Below are 23,680 nucleotides of genomic sequence, written 5' to 3'. Positions count from 1 at the left end.
ATTAACTAAATTCAGACCTTTTGTTTGTAATACAAAGACTAAAAATAATTATTTCACTGGGGTAAACACTTTTTTCAAATTGTTTATTTAGAGCCCAATATCACTATTTATCTCAAAGGTCATTACATGCCCACAACAAACAAAACAGGACAGTGTAATCACTTGTCAATTCAGTAAGGTAATTAGTCTGTTTTCATATGTGGCAGACTGCAACGATTTTTTGGGGGGGTGGGCTATTAGTCTACACTTGCTCTTTGTTGACTGGCCGCTGCTGTACGCACTGCGTTGTGATAACGAAGATTTCTAACCGATTACATGCAGTTGACTAGAGGTAGCGGAACTATAAGGGACATAAAAGAACAACTAAAATAATAATAATAATAATAATAAAGGGAGTCGGTTGTTATGGTGAACGAACGACGCACTAAAATAAGTCGCTCAAAAAGAACGACTCCTTCGCGAACTGCACACCATTATTATCAAGAAATATCGGACCTCCGAACGTTGGGATGGCCCATTAAATTCAATGGAACTTTCTGCAGGAGTCTGAGGGACCGTATAATAAGCCGCGATTTAGCGTATTAGACCGGTAGAGCATGATAAACGATTTTGTTTGTTGTTTATAATACGGTTGTTTAAAATGCTGCAGAAAGTTCCACTGAATTGAATGAGCTGAAAAAAATTAATGATCGCCGCCACTGGCAACGGGTTTTGTGCCTCTGATTTACATCTTTCATACCATTCCGCAAGTACTCCGTTCACTTATCGTAACTGATATGTGTATGTCCGACAAGACCCGAAAAATGTTTCCACAGACAATCAAAGACAAGAAAGGAATGGGAGCATCAACTTCGACTTCCCTCGAGATGTGCCATTGATTCTCTAAAACTGCACCATTAATGGAAATATTCGACTTAATATCAATAAACAGAATAATAAACCTATTAATCTGCAACAAACTGACGAAGTCTGCGGGTAGCCAAACACATTGCAACACAACACCTGCAACTACTGAGTTCTCTTTGCTAGAAGGACTATTTTTCTCAACGGAAGCCATGCAACGGCAATAAAATCATTAATATGAAATAATGTGTAAAGTTTCTTTTATCATTTTGGCAAGTAACCGTATAATAAGCGACATAATAATAAGCGGCCATTATCAAAAAATAAATCCCAACAGGACGAACAGGTCTTGTTTCCTCCTGAAGGGATTTATTTTTAGATAATGACCGGCGGACTATACATTATCCCTTACGCACAAGTAACTAGTAAGCTAGCGTACTGCGAGTTTAGCCCTTTTACAAAGGTAAAGTGCTAGCTGCCAATAGCGTCAGAGTGAAGCACTTTAATTTAACTAGTACAAACAAACAGTAATATCGACGTTACAAACACAAATGTCAAGACAAATATATAAGAAAACTTAATGGTAGGATATGAACGCACACCACATACAATTTCAATGTAGCACACGCTTGCGACTGTTCGTTTTTAGTTAACCATAACATTAGGCTGGCCAGATAACAGCTGTTTGTAGATACGGCTTTATATTGAGTATGCCTGCTGCTGTTAATGTGTTTAGTGAGTACATAGTTACGGATTTTATATAATGCAGCCGATCGAGAACTCGCTACGACAGCGGAGAACAAGAGGGCGCCCTCCCCGAAATAAGGACAGAAACAGCGTCGGCCATCAGGGAGGTCACCGCTATTAAGAACGACAAAGGCAGCGCTAGATGGGAGGTCACCGCCATTAAGAACGACAAAGTATGATTTTAAAAGTGAGATTCTGTATTGTACCTTTACCAGCGAATGTTATATGCCTGGTTATAACCATGTTTAGGCCTATTAAGTAGCCTAGAATTTGACACTGCCGTTTAAATGTTTAGAAATTTCCATCCTCCAACGTACTGCCTAATCAATCAAACAAAACATTTCCTGGCACTGCACTGCCACTTAAAAATGATTTTATATTCGTATTTTTATGTTTCTATATTTTCTTTATGTTTACATTTTGTAGTAATTCCTTCTATGTTGCTTGGCACTGACTCTCGTTGTACATTTACGATGACAATAAAGGCATTCCTTATACATTTACTTGTTGCCTGTATTTCAGTATTCTCTGTTAAATTGTTATTATCAAGGTGTATATATAGATTGCAGTATACAAAGGTGTGTGTGTGTTCTCAGCCTGTGTGGACGTGGTGGAAGTAAACTGGTAAAACATAAATTACATGCAGTAATGTATTCACTATAATTCCAGGTTCCACCAATTGAACTTAGTTTAATCCATTTAAATACCAGCTGTAACATTTCACACACCACGTGAGTTCACATGAACTCAATAACCCAGTTGACCAATACATTCCAGTAGAAATTTCTATTGGTTTTTTCTACTGGCATTCCAGTAGAAACCAGTTATGAAACCAGTTGAAATGTGTATTCAATTCCCTATAAAAACCAATAGGAACTAGTTGAAATTGCTATTGGTTTTCTACTGGTTTTCAGTTGGTTTTCTACTGGGATTTTCTACTGGTTTTCAACTGGAATTTCCACTAGGGATGACAAGGATGGCGTGGAACAATTCTCGACCCCTATTATTAGCCCTTCTTTCATTCGTGCGCACACACTTGCCAGTGAATACCAGCCTATTTAGAGCAATTACGTGGAGTTTAAAGTGCATGCGTATTGGTCTCTCATTGGCTGAAATTAGAGTTACGTTAAAGAACTAGAGATAATTAAACAATACAACTCAGTAGTCCCAGTGGTGAAATTACCACTCCTTCATCACACTTGTACACTGTATTACATTCTTTAGGTCTACAGACTTTTCCTCGGTGCTATGTTCTATTTCATTGGATTTTATGCCATTACTCTAGTTCTATTGTTTTCTTATTGTTTAGCATTATTTCCATAGCCTATATTCTCCATATACCCTCAAATATATTCCATATATTTAGACATGCCCTCTCCTACTTGCATCCCCATGTTCTCCAGACCTCGTCTGGATTATAGAGAAGGAGATATGCACAAGAGACCAGGTAGTTCAAACACAAAGATAAATGTAGAGCGGTACAAACGGTGCCCAGATAACTAATATTGCAGTGGGCTTTTTAAAATACTTTCAGGACCCGCAAAAATCTATTTAAAGATTTCCATTACTTTCATACTTCACCCTTTTTCCCCAGTTATCTCTCTGTCTCTCTCTTTCTCTCTCTCTCTCTCTGTGTTTGTGTGTGTGTGTGTGTGTGTGCCTGCAAGAGACACAGAAAAACTGACTTACTTGAATGCATCGTAATGATTAGCCACACCCACTTGAATTAAAATTTGCTCAGTTCCCTCCCACAGACCACCGCAACTTTGTACACATAGTTGTCTTCATGAGTTTAAAAATGAGAGCATTCTACTCTCAGCCATACATGCGTTCTCTGCCAGCGGCAGCAATGAGGAGGATTATCTTTTTAATGTCACTGTCGGTTCTCTTTGTCTTCAGGCGAGACCTGACAGTGTCCGGGGAGAGCCCAGTCAAATGCAGATTACAGGGTAATCCTCAACCCCCTGTGCTGTCCATGGATGGAGATTATGTAATTGGAGGCATTTCTCAATCCATAAATTACATGCGGACAATGGGCCATAGTTACTACGCCATCATGCCAGACCCCTTGCAGTGCACAGGGAGGTCAGTGTAGACACACAGAGGCTGACTTCAAAGCCGACAGTTTGGTTAGAGCATTTTGAGTGGATAGCAGAGCTGGGAAACGTTCGTGGCCAAATTATGACATGAATGATATGGCCAAATGAGATTAAGTCGGAAAAGAATACAGGATTTACGAGAAACATTTGCGTTAAACCGGAAAATGACCAAGGAGCAACTGCTTAGGCGAAGTGTCATCTTTAAATGTAGCTTCTATATGCAGTCTAATTGTGTTTTTCCTCTAACAGCATGGCGCAAGGGACTGCGCTTCGCTCGTGCCATGGAATATGCTATCCATGAGATCAACAACAGTTTCTAACCTCTTACCAGCATCAGGTTAGGCTACCGATACACGATTCGTGTGCCTCAGTAGCCATGGCCGTTAAAGTCGCGTTCAGTTTTGCAAACGGACAGGACCCTGTTTTCAATGGCACAGATTCATGCGCACAGTCGACGCTGTCGTCGCCATTGTGGGAGAGTCCGGCTCTACGCCGTCGATGAGCATGTCTCGTGTAACTCCGGCCCTTTCGGTATCCCACAGGTGCACAAAAGACAAAGCTCGCTCTCTCTCTCTCTCTCTCTCTCTCTCTCTCTCTCTCTCTCTCTCTGTATGTATATATATATATATATATATATATATATATATATATATATATATATATATATAAGGAAAAAGACAATTATGTTGCAAGAGTGTATGTTAACAACAGCTGCAAAGACGTTAGACTACCATGGAGAATGTAACTTTTCCCTCTGGCGAGGAATTTGCTCGTAGATACTCTCGGACAGCTTTGTAGGTTAAAGTTATCAGGTCTTCTTCTCATACTGACTTTTGCATTGTACTGTTATCACTATTTCTGCTGGTCTGTTTACAGGTGAGTCATTTCGCAACGTGTGCGTGCCTGAGCAACAAACAGCATTACCCAGGTTTTTTCAGGACCATACCGAGTGATCATTATCAGGCAGCCGCGCTGGCCCGCCTTGTCAAATACTTTGGATGGACGTGGATAGGAGTTGTTCGCAGCGATTCAGACTATGGAAACAATGCAATGGCATCTTTTGTGAGGGCTGCGCAAGAAGAGGGGATCTGCATAGAGTACTCAGAGGCCTTCTACAGGACACAATCTCGCAGTAAACTAGAAAGAGTGGCGAGTGTTATTCGCAGATCCACGGCCCGTGTCGTCTTGGCATTTCTTGCTCCAGGTGACATGAGAATGATTTTGGAGGAACTGGGGTCGCCAAAACGCCTCCTCAGCTACAATGGATTGGCAGTGAAGCGTGGGTCACGGAGCCAGGCATGCTGCGCTACGATTTTTGCGAGGGCGCTGTTGGATTCGGGATCCAGCAGTCTGTTATCCCGGGTTTTCGCGATTTCCTTCTAGACCTCTCCCCTGAACGCGTAACAGAATCAGCCGTGTTGACTGAATTTTGGGAGAGTGCTTTTGGTTGCCGTATTGTGAGAGATCGGGTTGATTCGTCTCAGAGCATTCCTTTATGTGATGGGAGTGAAGACGTGCGTAGTTTACAGAATCCATACACGGACACTTCCCAGTTGCGCATCTCAAACATGGTGTACAAGGCCACTTATGCCATAGCCCACGCCATACATGGCCTTGCGTGTGCCGATGCGAAGTGCAAGAAGATCACAGTTGAGCCATATCAGGTATAGGGTCCTTAAAGTGTGTGAAAACAGTGCTATTAATTAATTATATTCTGTTTATCCTTAAATACCAATATACCAAGCAATATACAGTATACAGTACATACATATATTTTTTTACACACACACGCACATACACACATACATACATATACAGGGGTTGGACAAAATAATGGAAACACATGGTATTTCAAGACCTATAAATTTGCTGATGTTTAGATGTTAATATAATTCCCAGTGATAGGTAAATCTTATGTATATGCACTGCAGACATCCTGTACTTTATGTATTACCCAAGATTTTTCTCTCTGTAGAGGTCTGCGTATTAGTATAAGTCAAAATGTGTGACCTTTCAGACTTCCAAAGAGGGCAAATTGTTGGAGCGCAAATGGCTGGCGCTTCAGTAACAAAAACTGCTGAGTTGTTTAACGTATCAAGAGGAACTGTTTCTAAAGTCATGATGGCATACCAATAACTAGAGAAAACTAGTTCTGGGAAGTGTAACTCTGGATGTGACTGGCAGAGCACTAAAACATATTGTATGTCAAAATAATCACTGAACCATAGCCACTAAAAGTGACTGCTGAGCTAAACCAACAACCAACATCTTGCTAAACCAGTATCAACCAAAACAATTCGTTGAGAGCTCAATGCAGCTGGATACCATGGAAGGGCTGCCATTGCCAAACCTTTTCTTTCCCCCATCAATGTTCGAAAATGCCGAAAATGGTGCAAAGACATCATCTCTGACGAATCATCCTTCATGCTTTTTCCTTGTTCAGGAGGAATTTATATATGGAGGAAGCCCAAAGAAACCCTTGATTTCGATTGCCTGACCCTAGCCATTAAGCATGGAGGTGGTTCTGTGATGGTTTAGGCCGCAATATTGTGGAATTCTCTTGGTCCTGTGTTAGTACTGCATGGAAGGGTTACCTTTATTTGTCAGTTTTGAGTGACCAAATTTACCCAATGGTCCAAACACTCTTTCCAAACGGTGGTGACATCTTTCAAGATGATAATGTGCCAACTCACACTGCTGAAATCATTAAAGACTGGCATGAAGAGCACAACAGTGAAGCCGAACACTTGAATTGGCCCCGACAATCACCAGATCTTAACATAATTGAAAATCTCTAGTATAATTTGGAGAAGCAAGTAAGGAGCCACTTTCCTTCACCATCATCTCTGAAAGAGCTGGAATAGGTTTTGCCCCAAGAATGGATTAAAATTCCCTTAGCCACTGTCCAAAAGTTGAATGAATCTATTCCTTGGTGTATTCAAGCAGTTATTGCTGCCAAAGGAGGACCAACTCGATATTAAATAATAAAACTGTTATTTAACAAGGTGTTTCCATTATTTTGTTTAAGCTCCGTATATAAATACATACATATATATATGTATATATATATAGACACACACACAGACACATTGTGCTTGGTGTGTTGGTATATAAGGACAAACAGAATATAATTAATGAGATGGATAATGGGTAATGGATAAGCATTGTTGCGTTTCCATTGTTAACCCACTGGGATTGTGTTTTAGGTTCTTGAGCAACTTAAAAAGGTGCATTTCAAAAGAAATGGTTATAAAGTGTCATTTGATGCCTATGGGGACCCTGTTGCCAAGTATGAGCTTGTGAACTGGCAGAAGAAGAACGGAGTCATGGAGTTTGTGTCAGTGGGTCATTATGACGCATCCCAACCCAGGGGTCAGGAATTCAGCATAAGCAAGACCATCTCCTGGGTGGGAGGCCAGACTGAGGTATTATGTTTTCTTTTGAAAATCTTTCCTTGTAACAAAATATAGGGATGCTGGTTTGAAGCTATCTATTGGTCCTTTCACAGGTGCCTGTGTCAGTGTGCAGTGAGAGCTGTCCTCCAGGCACTAGGAAAGCTGTACAGAAAGGAAGGCCTGTGTGCTGCTATGACTGTATACCATGTGCTGAAGGAGAGATCAGTAATGAGACAGGTAAATATTCTATTATTCATTCTGATGTACACTCACTTGCCGCTTTATCAGAAACAACTAGGTTGAACTTATGCTTACATTTACATTTATTCAGTTAGCAGAACCTTATATCCAAAGTGACTTCCAAGAGGGGCAGAATACCAAACAAGCACGTAGCCACTATGGAGCTGTCTGAGGCATAAGTGCTGCAGCTAAGTTCAGTATTAGACCAGACCTAGTTGTTGTACAGTTAGACTATGGCCCATCTGTTGCCATGCACAGTTTTCATTAGCCATCCTCTAATCCTTCATCACAGGACCAGCATTGACTGGATGTTTTTGGGTGGCAATTTGTTCTTAACCCTCACTGATACTGATGTGTGTAAAAACCCCAGTAATGCTGTTGTGCCTGATACTCATACTACAGTGGCATCCACTACCATGTCACTACCATGTCAGTGTCACTGCTGTGTTGACAATACTCTTTTGCCTCAATAACATCTGTTTAACGGTGGTCCTGTGGTCAGAAACTGACCATTGATGAATGGGGTAGAGGATGGCTGACAAGCTGTGCATGGTAAGAGAATAAAGTGTGTACGGGCTAAAGTCTGTGATTGTACACCTATATAGTGTGCCTATAAGGTACATATACCTCATAAAATCTACCTTATAGGTACACTACATAGGAGTGAGTGTTGGCCCAAGGAAGGAGTCTCTAGCTAAGTAGATGGTGAGTGTATAAAGTCCTCAGAACATAGGAGTTGCATTTATGACACTAACAATAAGCCTAACTTTTCAGAATGGTCACCACTTTAAAATATGAAGCGTTTCTGAATACTGGCCTGAGTGCCTTATGGTTGGCTTACTTGTAGCTATACATTGTCTTGTCACATACATAGAATAGCAGCTGCCTTCAAGTTGTATCTGAAAATACGTCATTCTTGTACTCTGTAGTTTGTAGTCTATTTACTGTTCAAATGTAAACATTCAACATAATATGAGTGTTTGTCGTTGTGTAACACTGCATGGTACTGAATGGTCCAGAGCGCACAAAAGCACATCCGTACATGACAAGTGTGCTCTTTGAGTCATTCTGAAGTAAAGTAAAGAAATGTGCCCTTTAGCCTCAGAACCTAGCATACCCAAGACAAAAACAAGTGAAGAGCAGCATTTTTCTGTGCTCAAAAGAAAAGAATTGAGACAGACTGACTACAGAAAAGCCGCCCCCATTCTCTCATCTGTACTTTTGATATGTATGGTTTTGGTCAACACACATGTCTGCAAAATGGTAGTTGTATCTGCAAGTCTGATTCCACCACACCAAATAGTTGCATGCAGTTCTGACGCAAATGCTGTTTTAAAAACATTTTTGTTCATGGTGCTGTCCTAACCAGTGTTTTTCAATGGTGTCATTGTTCCTCAGATGCCCTGGGTTGTGTCTCATGCACCCCTGAGTCCTGGCCTAATGCTCAAAGAGACCTATGCAAGCCTAAACTCTTGGAGTTCCTGTCTTGGGACGAGGTGTTGGGCATTGTCCTCACTGTTTGCTCTGTCAGTGGGGCATGCATGGTAGTAATTGTGGCTGTTGTGTTTTATAGACACAGGACCACACCAGTCATCAAAGCCAACAACTCAGAGCTGAGCTTCCTCCTGCTCTTCTCTCTAACACTGTGTTTTCTTTGTTCACTGACGTTCATTGGTCGACCCTCTGAGTGGTCCTGCATGCTACGCCACACAGCTTTTAGCATCACCCTCGTCCTCTGCATCTCCTGTGTTCTGGGGAAAACAATAGTGGTGTTAATGGCCTTCAGGGCTACACTTCCAGGCAATAATGTCATGAAATGGTTTGGGCCCCTGCAGCAGAGGATAACAGTGATCTTCTTTACAAGTGTGCAGGCATTAATATGCACACTCTGGTTGGTGCTGTCACCCCCTTTCCCTATTAAAAATGTGTCACAATTTAAAGAGAAGATCATTCTTGAATGTAACCTTGGATCTGCTGGGGCTTTCTGGGCTGTATTAAGTTACATAGGATTCCTGGCTGTCCTGTGTTTTGTGTTGGCTTTTCTGGCCCGCAAGCTGCCCGATAATTTCAACGAAGCGAAATTCATCACATTCAGTATGCTCATATTCTGTGCAGTGTGGATCACCTTTATCCCAGCTTATGTCAGTTCTCCTGGAAAGTTTACTGTAGCTGTGGAAATATTTGCCATTTTAGCCTCCAGTTTTGGTTTGATTTTTTGTATTTTTATCCCCAAGTTTTTCATTATTGTGTGTAGACCAGAACAAAATACCAAAAAGCACCTTATGGGTAAGGTGCCCTCAAAGGCTCTCTAAAACAGTCATAAGAAGCCAGCAGTAATATAATTTTGTCTATATTTATGGTTAACTACCATTGACACTTGATTCACGATAAACTAACAGAAAAAAAATGTTGTACAAGCAGAGATCCAGTTCTTTACCGCAGATGTATGTGTATGTGAAATGTGAATAAAATGTTTTGAGCAATTGTCCTGATTGGTCATATGTGTTCGTTTTCCACTCATGTTGTATTCTTCTTGATGTACACATACTCATTTATCTTGTCCAGACTAAAGTTTACAAAGCATATTAGACTTTTGTGAGTGTGATCATTTATGTAAATGTATTTGTTTTATTAATTTATTTTATCCATACTGTTTATGTATTGTCCATTTACAAGTTTTACAGGGGAAATAACATTCAGGTAATCCATCATGACTATGTCTGTGATGTAACAGGGACTTGTTTATTTATATCAAACATAGGGTGTGAGTATTCTCAGCTGCTCACTAATTCATCATTGTTCTTTTTTATTTTGTCAAAGATTTTGCTAATTTTTTGGTAATTAAAAAAGAATATTATCAGCTATTTGTGCTGTAAATCTGTAACTTAATCATTACAACTGGAATGATGAGCTGAAAAGTTATTAAAAAGAGTTCAGCATCTCATGTCATTTAATGTGAGGATCGCTGTGTCATTCCTTTCTTGGTGTTCTTCTCTGGACTCAGCAAGATGATGTAACACTTAGGCATAAAGATACAAAACAGCAATCCAAAAGCAGATGCTAAGATAGCGAAGATCTCTATGGCAACCCTGTATTTCCCTGGGGTGCTGATATATGCAGGTATGAAAGAGATCCAAACAGCGAAGAAGATGAGCATGCTGAAGGTGATGAACTTGGCCTCATTGAAGGCATCTGGAAGCTTCCGCCCAAGGAAGGCTAAGACAAAACAGGCGCAGGAGAGAAGACCAGTGTAGCCCAGCACCACATAAAAACCCAAAGGCCAAGCATCCTTACATTCCAGCACAATTCTTCCACCCTGGTAGGAGGCATTCTTGAAGGGTAAAGGTGGAGCCCAAGCCAGCCAAAAAGCACACAGGATGACTTGGCCTGCAGTGCAGCAGAAGATGAAGGCCCGTTGCTGAGGTGGTCCAAACAGTTTCACTATGTTGAACCTGGGCATGGTGGAGCGGAAGGCCAGGAGAACTACAATGCTCTTGACCAAGATGCATGATATGCAGAAGACAAAGCTGATCCCAAATGCAGCCTGGCGAGTGCGGCAGGACCACGGGGATGGCTTACCTATGAATACCAGTGAGCAAAGGAAACAGAGCTTGAGTGACAACAGCAGCAAAAAGCTCACTTCTGAATTGTTGGCCTTGACAACTGGCGTGGCTCGGAAGATGAAAAAAATTATGGTAACAACAGTTGCTCCAGCAACACCCAGGAGAGACAGGGTAACCAGGGTGATGCCCATGACCTCCTGGAAGGAGAGATACTCCTCGAAACCTGCCATACAGGCAATCCTGTCTCTGTCTGACCAGTAATATAGAGGACACTTGGTACACTCTGTGGCACCTGGTGGAAGATATGAACATAGCTGTTTTTAAAGTTGTACTTTAAAAGGTACGTGCTTGTTTCATAACACATTAGGAACAATACAATGCCTCTAGTGTTAATGAGTTTAATTTGTGTCTAATGATATATACTGATGGTATTACATTTATTTAAATTTACATTCTTCATGGAATGACAAATCTGAAATCGTTCACCATTACCTACTGACTGTACCTCCATAAAACACCATGTAACATATAGTCATCATACCTCTCTAAGATCACACCCTCTATGTCTTGCGTTCCAGTCACTTCAGTCAAGCTGTGTTCATTTGCTGTGTCTTTGAGTGAGGAATATATGTTGCCAGAACTCTCACCCGTGAGGTTGCTTATTTCTCCATCAGCACAAGGAAGGCAGTCAAAGCAGCAGATGGGTTTGCCTGGGCGAGTGGCCTGCCGGGTACCGAGAGGACAGGGGGCAGTGCAGAGTGACACAACCTCCATCATAGAGAGATCACAGCCATAATTTGAGGATTAAAGACTTCTTGTCCTTTACCATTTAAAAATTTTGCGCTATTTTTGGTGTCCTATTGCCAAAACAATCTAATAATAAGCACATCAGACATGTATTGAACTAAATATAATGAACACATATTTCAAAATGTGTCTGAGAGCAATAGTTTATACTATTGAGATGGTGTTTAACTGGGACAAAATGTGACAGAACAATAGCATTGTAAATATAAACAAGTTTCCAGTCTTTAAGTAAATGCAATGATTGTCAAAAGTTTAGCATGGTGGGATGGACATACCTGAGAATGCCCTCCTGCCCACTCTATTAATGCCTTGTTTATCTTCAGTTGGTGCTCATAGGGGGCAGAGCCATCGTAGCTCCCCACTTTCTGGAACCTTATGCTACCCCAGCCATCTTTCTGCCAGTTGATGATATCATAAAGGGGTACAGGTTCACCACTGGTGTCAAAATTTACCTTCTCACCAAATTGATTTGTAAAATTGATCTCTTTCAGGTAGTGTAAAAGCTAGTAGGGATAGTTGAAGGACAAAGAAAGATAAAATATAGCCTACATAATAAACCACACAGTCTATTTAAATATTGCTATTTAAAGATAATGAGATACTTCTGTGGAGTGAACATTTGTAATATATGAATGCAGATCATTACACCAACAATCACACAGTGTAATCACATGCAGCATGGTGCACACGCACACACACACACACACACACAAATAATTAACACTCCCAAAGAGTTGAAATGGACTGCCTGTTACCTCTGTAGATGTGAAAGTTGAGTTGGTTTTACAGGATCTGAGAGCCGAATTCTTGTGCGTGGGTCCACACTGCAGTAGTCTGTGTAGTGCATGAGCAATGGTATACACTGCCTTATACACATTATAGGAGATCCTCACCTGCAACACTTCTGTGTAGCTGCTCTGTCTGGTCTGCAGGTCCTCAGAGCCAGTACAGACTGGCCTACCATCATTACCATTACCATGGAAAGCTAGGTTACAGCCAAACTGCTCTTCCCAGAACATGTTGGTGAAAACGGATTCGGGTCCTGGTGAAGGCCGTACCTTCAGCAAGAATTCATACAGTCCAGGGATTGTGGTGCCTCGGAAGGAGAATCCCAGCGTGCCAGCCAGGATGGGCTGGAACTCAGGACGGGTGAGAACCCTGGCAGTCACCCAGGCCTCACTGGCCACCCACTGCATACTGGTCAGGTTCCGGCGGGCAACCTCAGTTAGCAGACCCAATAACTGGCCTTCAGTGGCAAACACAACCACTACATGAGCTGTTGAGACTTCTAATACATCAACAATGGAGTGGATCTGCTCTGGAGTAGCTGCTCTGGGCAGGGTTTTGTGGAAGGCCAAACAGCTACCCTGGGCCTGCAGCTGATCAGTGAAGGCCTGGATACCATAGTGGCTGTAGTCATCCTCAGTGCCCACCATACCCACCCAGTGCCACCCAAAATAAGTGACCAGCCGGACCAACGCCTGCACCTGGAACATGTCACTGGGCACAGTGCGCAGGAATGAGGGATACACTTTCTTATCTGTGAGGCAAGTGCAAGTGGCAAAGTAGCTGATCTAAGAGAGGGGAAGAGGGAAGAATCTATTTTTGGGTTTTGAGACATTTAGATGGGCTTTAATACTTTAATGATTAAACAGTTTTTATACTGTTTTTAATCTCTCAGGACACAGATCAGTCAGTGGTCAGTGGGGTCTTACGTATTCTCACTGACATAGTATTTGCTCGAAATCAATGGCTACTCTGCTCAGACAATGCACTAAATATCATCCCTTAATCTATCCCAAGTTTCTTTCTGCATTTGAAAATTCAGTGTTTGAAATGAATACTAATTTGTTTGCTTGAACATTTAAATGAAATTCATTGGATTTAATGGGCAAATGCTCAAACTCTTGTTAAAAAAAAAGTGATTGTCTCCCCTTGCATACTCTGTAGCATTGATTAAGCATGATACTGGATTGCTAAACTAACCTACAGTAAATTATCTAATATATTACATATTCACACACATAGGCCTCACCAGTGGGATTTTAAATGGTCCCAGTAAGTGTGCCACTGCACGGGTCGGTGTGGAGGATGCCAGACCAATGACAGCAGGCACAGGGATCTTGGCCATGCATTGAGTCTGCCCCTGTTTCTGCACAAAGGAACCACTGATTAGAGACAGCACCCCTCTCAGGCCAGTCCGGACATGGTCACAGCTGTCTACGATCCTGTAGCCCAGAGTTACCCCTGGCAACAGGCTGGAGTTCCCATTTATTTCCTCAATAGCAAATATCATGGTTTGGACCCAGCGAAAGGCACGCAAATCAAACCTGGGGATAGAAACAGAAGGGATGGTGAGGAACAGGACACAGGGGTGAGTGAGTGATTGAGTGAGTGAGTGAGTGAGTGAGTGAGTGAGTGAGTGAGTGAGTGAGTGAGTGAGTGAGTGAAATAAACTGGAATAAAAGGTCGATGTGAGTTAGGAAGTGACGGAGAGAAATAAGAATGACCCATGGAGCAGTCTTGGACAGATCTATGTTTTCTGTAGAAGCCAAAGCTCTAAATGATTTATCCTAAATAAAATTGATTAAATGATTAGTCACTATTAACTGACAACTGACTTAATATTCTGTGATGGCATATATTTTACACAAGGGTTTGTTCATATTGAGGGTATTTTAGAATTATTTGTTCCATTCAGCAAAAAGAGCACTGTAAAATGGCAAATTCTTACAGAGCCAGCTTTCACCAAGAGTTCACTCTGTCTTCCAAGCTAGGTATATGTCTCTGGGAAGATTGTAGAACTGCAGCATAAACAGCACCACTCAGGTGGGGGAGACTGGGCTGGTTGCTTTTTACAATTTTACATCTTTGCATCTTATAAAAATCATTACAATATTAGTGGAAATCTGAAAGTCTTGAGTTGAAATGGGCATCACTTTTATCCTTATAGCAAACTTCACTGTCCTTCAAAACCACTCTGCCAGTTTGTGATGGACTATCTTTTGCAGTCCAAACACACAGTTGCTTGTCAATAAAACATATCAAAAGGACTTGAACAAAAAATAGAGAATTTGTTTAACATGATTAACTTTTTTTTTAAAGTTAGAAACACCTAATGAGTTTTAAAAATTGTGGAATAACTGTCCCTAGGGATCTATAATGGTTCAATGTTTTTTGTTTATTTGTTTGTTTGTTTTTTAATTCTGTCAGTGGTTTTGAATCTATAAAGGTAACATTTTACAGTATTTCATATGGTAGGTTACCTCAATTAGTGAATACAAATAACAAATAAACTGATGTACAAACAGGTAAATGCATAATGGGTTGATAAGCATAATTTCATTTGAAAAAGCATGATTAGTCAATACAACAGAAAGCTACCAACCCCTGCAGCAGCAAAGCAACCATCCCCATCTAACTACTTGAGCTAAACTTTTTGATAGCTCCCAATGGACTTTATCTGCTGATTTGAATGTAATCCTAAATTAAAGCTTTTTCATCCCTCTTTTCTACAAATGTGTATATTTGTAGTGAGCTCCAGAAGTTCTTGGACTGTGACACATTTTTTATTCTTCGTATGTTTATTCTTCCGTGCTAATGATGTACCGAACATTTGATTTTTGTATGTCAAATATTTCTGAAATGCTTTGATTTGGTTTGCTTTATTCTGATTTCTCTACCTCATGACAGCCAGATTCATATGCGTCAACACTTTATTGATCCTTATCTGATCCTACAAAGACAAAAACAAAACTAAGGCAGTGTTCACACGTAGCGATTCTTTGAAGTTGTCAGCGTCTGTTTTACATAATAATCCTATGAAGTAGATCGTGTTTTTAAAAACGCCCTGAGCAATAATAAAAAAACAACTTCTCAGAAAACACGCCCTGCATTAAGCGCTTTTTTGACAGCTGACCAATCACCCGGAGTGCTGAGATTTAGCGTTTCTCATAGCAACGAACGAAAATGGAGAGGATAGCGGTGGAGAAAGTAATTGTCCTAGTTCCCGAGCACAATGAATTGTTAGACATGACAGTGAAACTATCATAACATTCATAATAAAGAGGCCGTCTGGAGTCACGCTGTACGGATTCTAGGAGTTTCTGGTAAGTGTTTGTGTTTACTGCCTGTCGTTAGCAAAACTAGCCTAGCTGTAGATGTTGTCAAGGCAACAAAAGACGTTCTCAACTGCTTTTTGAAACAAACGTTGCCAGCATTTTTTTTTCTACCTGAAAAAACGCTCTGGCAAGCTTTTTTCATCAAAAAACAAAACATAAACATGTGCATAAACTTTACAGGCATGGATACAAATGTACCTGTAATATTCATAAAATAAGGAGAGCTATCTATAAAAATATGCTGCTTATCTGGTATGGATGAAAACACCCTCAAATTAAAATAGGTACTCTGCACTTTATCCACCTTCTCATACTCTCATTACATAATTTGTCCACCCTCTCACATTCTCACTGCATTATTTTAAACCCACAGTGCTGGAGGACAAAGCCAAAACACACACACATACACACACTTTCCAAAAAGACTTTTAAGCTCATTGTATATAGACATTGAACATACCAACATTTGCTAGGCCTACACACAAAAAAAAAAACATGTTTCCACTCATCTACAGGTTCTGTGTTGTTTCCATCAACTGACCACATAAAAGTTTACACATTTGTTTTGCAAATCGTTACACAGACTGTAGTTGGCTCTAGTAAGAGATGTGACAACCACCTGCCCCTCCCCCCCCCCCCCCCCCCATGCACACTAATTACAATTTTAAATCTGTGGAACCTTGAATTTTATTGACAAATTGCAAAGATTTTGCGCAAGACTGCTGTCAGTGAATCTTTGATCTTGCGCCCTTGTTTTGAAAAAGCATTGCATACTCTGGCCAGGAAAACAAGATTAAGTTAAATCCTAATCACAGATCAGTTTTGCAATCCTCAATCCATTTAGATCTACTTGCCATGAGATTTTGATAAATACAGCAGTTGCGTGCTCATGAACCATCTTTGGCCTTGACCCCAAATTGCATGTTATGTCTTAGAACAGTCAGAGTGAGAGAAAAGGTCCTTGTTCAGCTCCTTTTCTTTTGGGTGTTGTAAAATGATTAGGTGGATTCAGGCTGGTGTATTCTGACTCACCCACTGCACTGGTGATGCTGTGGTTTGGTGTCAAATTTATTGTCCAACTCTGGAGCCATGTAGTGCAGGGGGAACAGCCCTCCGATCACCACATCCCCTTCAGACTGCAGCACTGGAGGGTCATAATCATCCAGCCTCCAATAAACACTCTCCAAGGCTCCTGCCTTTGCCAGGTGTAAGAGCTGTAGCAAGACAGTGACTGTCACCTGTTTGACCCCTGGCATCTCTGTGGACATCAGACCAGACCCCTGATACTGTCAAGAAGCCGCCTCGCCCGACTGCCAAATTAGCAGAAATGTCCTGCTTTATAAAACATCTCAACACCCCTTTTGTAAGTAGGTCAGGTTACTGACAGTAAGACAGGCCAACCAGGGGAAAACAGAGGGTGAGCAAAGGCTGGCTGCGGTACTGCAATCTGAAACTGCTTTGAGGTGCCTGAGGTGTCCTTATGGTGGAGTGAGTGGAAAAATAATGTCTGGTACATAAATTAACCTTCAGGTATATTCAGTAAAACATTCTAACATATAATCATATTTGATTATGGACCTGACTCATGATTTGAATTTCTAGTCTGTGTTTTATATGCTATGTGCATATAAAATTGAGAGTTTGAGCTTACAATGATATCCAATCAATACAATGAACAAAAAAAATAATTTCTTTGGTTTTACAAGTTAAAATCTTATTGCACACTAAAAGTGTCAGCGCCTTTGACCTAAGAGAATTGAAGATGTCATATTTGGCCTACAAATTCCAACAGATATATGTCTCATATATTTTGTCTCTGATGAGTTGTTGTCTCTGTGAGTGAGGGTTGAGAGCAAGTGGATGGACAGATATTATCACCAAATGAAGATGCCTGCAGAAAAAAATTACATTCTGGAAAGTGTACTGCAGCTGCTTGTAGCAATGAATGTTAAAAGTAAATTAAGAAGGAGTGTGTGTGTGTGTGTGTGTGTGTGTGTGTGCGCGCGCGCACGCATGTGCATGTGCGTGTGTGTGTGTATTGGGGGGTGGATAGGTGGGTAAATATCAGAAGACTCGGGCAGCTATAAAAGTCTAAGAAAAGTCTACAAATTCAGGTTAATCTTTCACATGAATGATAGTGGCAAGTCTAAACCAGGCAAAAAAAGAAAAACAGGCCTGCTACTGCCACCTACAGGACATTCTAAGCAGTTTACAGACACAGTTCAGGCCTAAATGTGGGCATGTGAACTTCAAATCCTCTGCTGAAATGTACTCGAGAAAAGTGGTGGGTACAACAGCATCTTAGAAAAAAAGCAACAGGTGGAAAAAAAAATTAGGAAACAACTGTGGTACATGTATGCTATGTGAATAATTATTCATATCTGAAAGATAAAACAAAAGAACTGACCAGCAACTCAAAACTCAGACCCATAAACTTCAAATGATAGCAGTTTGTCTTAATTTTTTTACTAAACTGACCTGTTTTGAATAATAGGGACATTACATGCCACAGAAATGATTTACAGAAGCACTGAATATTTTCTTGACATGGTCTCCCCCATGAGAAAGGACAAAAAATGGCCCCAAATTCTCACGATCCATCATCTCCAGAGAGATCAGCAGAGCACCGCCTGCCCTATAAAACTACACTCCTCATAATGCTGTCAGTAAACCCAGAGGGGACAAGGACTGACAGGAAACAGAGTGAAAAAAAATAACAGAGAGAGACAAAGACATACGATAAGACAGGCATGTGGGCCATCCAGCTTTTTTGCTTGTTAATTGTCTGCAAGACTTTTGGCTCATCCAGCTCCTCATTCAGCTCTTTTTCCTCCAACCTCACCTCTTTGCCTCCAGACAACATTACATTGTGTCGACTCAGGGGAAAGTTCCGTCTGAACGGAATGCAGAAGAATGGGGATTTGATTCTGGGGGGTCTGTTTGAGGTCCATTTCCTCAGCGTGTTCCCTGAGCTGTCTTTCACATCAGAACCAGAGCAGCCCTACTGTGAGCAGTGAGTCAGAGAGAGGACCAGTGAGTCTAAGAGTAGAGCAGTGAGTCAGAGAGGAGCAGTGAGTGCGAGCTGGGAGGAGGCAGGAGAGACCTCCACTGAGACTATGGACGATATAGATAGAACTCTTTCTTTGTGCATACAGCAAATCAATTCTTTTTGGGAAAAATATGAGCACAAAACTGTGTGTGTAACCAACATTATTTGTTTTGGCTGACACTTTTTAACCTACCAAACAAGATACTGAATTTAAAAAAAATGAATCAACACATCCTAACATTGAAGTGAAGAAACTCTTTTCAAAGAGAGAGACAAATGGACTGCACATAATGCTCCAAATGATTTGTCCCCACAGCACTTACAGCACTGGCAAATTTTCTCAACCCTGTTGAAGGATTAAACTGTGTAACAAAAACCACACCAGATAAACTACAGTTCTTTGTATACACACTGGGATTATGCAGTTCATTTTACCCAATTGCTTTTGCAGTGTGTTTTACCAATTTTTCTCTTTGTTGCCAGGTTTGATATGGCAAGTTTTCAGCAAGCCCAGACCATGGTTTTTGCAGTCGAGGAGATTAACAGAAACCCCAACCTTCTCCCCAACATTACCCTGGGTTACCATCTCTATGACAACTGTGTAAAGCTTGGGGTAGCATTCCGGGCAGCAACTGCACTGGTTAGTGGGACAGAAGAGTTGATTTCAAATGGGCACTGTAGCGGGTCACCCCCAGTGATCGGCATTGTGGGGGATCCAGGCTCCACACACTCTATTGCCATCTCGAGTGTGCTTGGACTTTTTCGTGTGCCTATGGTATGGGTTAAGGCATTTTCTAAATAAATATGACTTATGTTCTTATAATGGTATATTTTGAGCATTGTTGTGTAGGAACATGATTAATATGAGCATATAGGTGCCACCGAATTCAGGTTGGGGAAAAATTCCCCCATCCTCTCTTTCCACACTCTTTTCTTCCATATGTATATGAAAAAAATGGAATTCAGGTATGAAATCTGAAATTTCTTTGTTTATTCTTTTCTTTTTCTCCTTCTCCTTTTTCTCATTGTGTCACCAGGTGAGTTACTTTGCCACTTGTTCGTGTCTGAGTAATCGACACAGGTATCCCTCCTTCTTTCGTACAATCCCCAGTGATGCCTTCCAGACCAGGGCCATGGCCAAGATCCTGCATCGTTTTGGCTGGACCTGGGTTGGCCTCATTTACAGCAATGATGACTATGGCATCCACGCCGCACACTCCTTTCACCAAGATGTGGAGCACTTTGGTGGCTGCGTGGCATACTCTGAGGTATTGCCAAGAGACAACAATCAGGAGGATGTGAGCCGTATCGTAGGAGTAATTGGCACCTCCACTACCCGTGTTGTTGTGGTTTTCTCCACTGAGGCCTACCTGCTCCCACTGGTAGATGAGGTGGTGCGACAGAATGTAACAGGAAGGCAGTGGATCGCCAGTGAGGCTTGGGCCACTTCACCAGTTTTCCTCACCCCACGCTTAGTGCCCTACCTTGGGGGCACCTTAGGCATTGCCATCCGCCGAGGTGAAATTGCTAGACTACAAGAGCATCTGCTACATGTCCTCCCTGATGACAAACCTGAGAACAATATGCTCAGAATATTCTGGGAGGAGATGTTTGGTTGCAGGTTCAGAAAACAGGAAAGAGAGAGTGAGATAGCAAAATTGTGTACAGGCTATGAAAACCTTGCGAGTACAAACACAGCATACAGTGATGTATCAGAGCTCAGGCCTTCTTACAATGTATACAAGGCAGTATATGCTCTGGCACATGCCCTTGACGACCTCCTGCGCTGTAAACCTGGCAGAGGGCCCTTCAGTGGACACAGCTGTGCCAATTTCCACAATCTGCAACCCTGGCATGTGAGGCCTTCCTCTGTTGGGCGCAAGTAAAGTCAGCGAATATTTCATATACACATATTGTGTATAATGTGGGGGTATTAATAAATTCCCATGAGAGAAAAATTTCTTTTATACATACTGACAACTAACAATTAAATTAGCATGCAGATGTTCTCTGTTTTAGAACAAGGGTTCCTGTGTAACTTTGGCTTTTTCAATATACCTCTGACATATATTTTTAAAATCAGTTCACAGTCTTATAAATGTGTAATCTTGCCACCAAGATGGGGTTTCCTTTTATGTGTGCTATTTGCTTTCTGACATATCACACTTCTCCCCACTTGCTGTTGTTCGTTGTTTGTTTAAAGTATAGGGAAAAGGGACAAGGGACCAACTATAGTGATAACCCTCACAAAATCTGGCATGTTATTCTTAATCAATTCAAACCCCATCATTATGATATTTTTGTGTATTCTCCAGTTAGTCTATTACCTGCAGAGGGTGAACTTCACTACAACCTTTGGAGACCACGTGTCCTTTGATGAAAATGGTGACGCCCTGGCCATCTATGATGTCATGAACTGGCAAAGGCAATCAGATGGATCAATAAAGGTTCACACTGTGGGCATAGTGGATGAGGCCGCACCCAACGGGAAGGTGTTGACTCTTGACGAGGACAAAATATTTTGGAATTTTGAAAACAACGGTGTAAACATCTTTTCTCACTTTGTGGGCCGTCTTTTTATTTTCTTTTGTGTCAATGAATGTACAACTAACAATAGGAATAATCATTAGGACACCATGTCCGAGGTTCATGACTAGACTATGGGGAGAATCATTTTTGTTTATATTGGTGTTTATTTAAATTATTTTCAGTTCAATTCAAACTGAATGTGTAGTTTGTGGCTGAGGAAATAAGTAATTGTGTTGATCTCTCTTTTCTCAGCCTCTAAGATCCGTGTGCAGTGATAGCTGTCCTCCAGGCACCAGAAAGGCTACGAGGAAGGGTGAGCCAATTTGCTGCTTTGATTGCTTGCCCTGCGCAGATGGAGAGATCAGCAATATGACAGGTGAAGATGGTCATACTTAAAAGAAAAGCAAATGAACAAAAAATTCATGCAACCTTATCGGGGAGTTTTTATTACTAGCATAATCACTATTATTCACATTTTGCCCGGGGGGGGGGCGCTCTTTCTTCCTCCTTCCTTTAAATCCCTCCCTCTCTCTCTCTCTCTTTCTCTGTTTCAGACTCTGTTGAGTGCACCATCTGTCCAGAGGAATTTTGGTCAAGTCCTGACAAGGACCGTTGTGTTCCTAAAGAGGTGGAGTTCCTCTCCTACAAGGAGCCTTTGGGCATCTCCTTGACAACCGCTTCACTTCTTGGTGCCTGCTTCTGTGCCGGGGTACTCATTGTCTTTGCCCGGCACCGCCATACTCCGGTGGTACGTGCCAACAACTCAGAGCTCAGTTTTCTGCTGCTACTGTCACTCAAACTCTGTTTCCTATGCGCCCTCTTGTTCATTGGCCGGCCGCAGCTGTGGACGTGTCAGCTTAGGCATGCAGCTTTTGGCATCAGCTTTGTGCTGAGTGTCTCCAGCATTTTGGTGAAAACCATGGTGGTGATAGCTGTGTTCAAAGCCTCAAGGCCAGAGGGGCAAGGGACCATGAAGTGGTTTGGGGCATCACAGCAAAGGGGAACAGTTCTTGCCCTTACTGCCCTGCAAGTGGTTATCTGTGTGGTCTGGTTGGCCACTGCCTCTCCAGCTCCCCATAAGAACATGCGTCACTTCAGCTCCAAAATTGTGTATGAGTGTGCAGTTGGCTCGGTGGCTGGATTTGCCACATTGCTGGGCTACATTGGCCTGTTAGCAGCCATCTGTTTCCTGCTGGCCTTTTTTGCCAGGAAGCTTCCAGACACATTCAACGAGACTAAATTCATCACCTTCAGCATGTTCATCTTCTGTGCCGTGTGGGTTGCCTTCGTGCCCGCCTATGTCAGCTCACCAGGGAAGTATGCAGTTGCCGTGGAGATCTTTGCCATCCTGGCCTCAAGCTTTGGCCTCCTATTGGCGATATTTGCCCCAAAATGTTACATCATCCTTCTGCACCCAGAGAAAAACACCAAAAAAGCCATCATGGGACGGGCACCTCAAAAGAAATAAATATTTTTCTATGAGGATCGAGGTTAAATTGATTGACAAAGAGACTGCTGGACCTTTGATTGAAGAACACTGAGGGAAAAATTATGCTGTTAATTATGTTAATTATGCTGTCATTTTTGGACAAGAAATTCTTCTGAATGTGAAGTAATTTCTTGAAACTCAGTTATGTTCATGTGTTTAAGCATTCATTTTTAATTGTTGGACCTGTTGCTGTAGCTGATCCTTAATTCTGCTTCCATATTCTGAGGAAACAGTTAAGTTGTAAGGTGCTCATTTTTGTCATGTATAAGCTACAGTGAAAAGTAGGCTATTAAAGTAGGCTATTAACCATTACAAATATTTCAGACTTGCCAGAGAATGAAGGCTGCAGCGGTAATGCTAAAAATATCATAACACTATGAGGCAGTAGTACCAGTGGGAATTACTGCCATGAATGATGATGTTCAAGTAGGTGTTTACACTTCAATTTTAATGCTGCACATTTTGACGTGCCCAGAATGAAGAGTTGTTAAAATGAAGAAAGCCTGTATAAAACAACATCATGATTTTTGAAACATAGTGTAAGATACTGTCCCTCTCCAACAGCAAAGTTGCACTCTTCCCCTGCAATGTTTCCAGAGTATTTCAACTGTGGAGCTGCTTCAGTCCCTTATATTGTGTTCGAATGAAAAAACTTCACAGAACCTGAGCAACACTATAACTCCACAAGGAAATAAATTTTTTTCTGTAATATTCATTTTTTCCTTCAGGTGAAATATTCGTTAACACAATTGTTCATTTAATAAAACACTCAGACCACAAGGAAGCTGTACAGATGTG

The 23,680-nt window shown here is 41.5% G+C and overlaps 2 protein-coding genes and 1 pseudogene across 2 annotated transcripts; 2 read left to right on the top strand and 1 right to left on the bottom strand.

The window, feature by feature from the left end:
- The first annotated feature begins 3,646 nt into the window (after positions 1 to 3,646).
- LOC115829450 (extracellular calcium-sensing receptor-like) lies at positions 3,647 to 9,636 on the top strand (annotated as a pseudogene).
- Positions 9,637 to 10,274: 638 nt separating this feature from the next.
- olfcu1 (olfactory receptor C family, u1) lies at positions 10,275 to 16,969 on the bottom strand. The gene is made up of 6 exons (XM_030793576.1): positions 16,848 to 16,969; positions 13,730 to 14,024; positions 12,450 to 13,268; positions 11,970 to 12,197; positions 11,535 to 11,655; positions 10,275 to 11,179 (listed from the first exon to the last, which is right to left on the bottom strand). Exons 1-6 carry the CDS (start codon positions 16,904 to 16,906, stop codon positions 10,275 to 10,277), a joined length of 2,427 nt encoding a protein of 808 aa, XP_030649436.1. The 5' UTR covers positions 16,907 to 16,969.
- A 1,719-nt stretch (positions 16,970 to 18,688) lies between these two features.
- On the top strand, positions 18,689 to 22,861 carry LOC115828755 (extracellular calcium-sensing receptor-like). The gene is made up of 6 exons (XM_030792842.1): positions 18,689 to 18,828; positions 19,348 to 19,639; positions 19,902 to 20,720; positions 21,180 to 21,407; positions 21,646 to 21,769; positions 21,948 to 22,861. The coding sequence occupies exons 1-6, from the start codon at positions 18,719 to 18,721 to the stop codon at positions 22,859 to 22,861; spliced, it is 2,487 nt and encodes an 828-aa protein (XP_030648702.1). The 5' UTR covers positions 18,689 to 18,718.
- Positions 22,862 to 23,680: the final 819 nt, after the last annotated feature.

This window comes from Chanos chanos, chromosome 2 (assembly GCF_902362185.1).
Source record: "Chanos chanos chromosome 2, fChaCha1.1, whole genome shotgun sequence".
Taxonomy (NCBI): Eukaryota; Metazoa; Chordata; class Actinopteri; order Gonorynchiformes; family Chanidae; genus Chanos; species Chanos chanos.
This window is presented reverse-complemented; position numbering and strand designations above follow the sequence as displayed.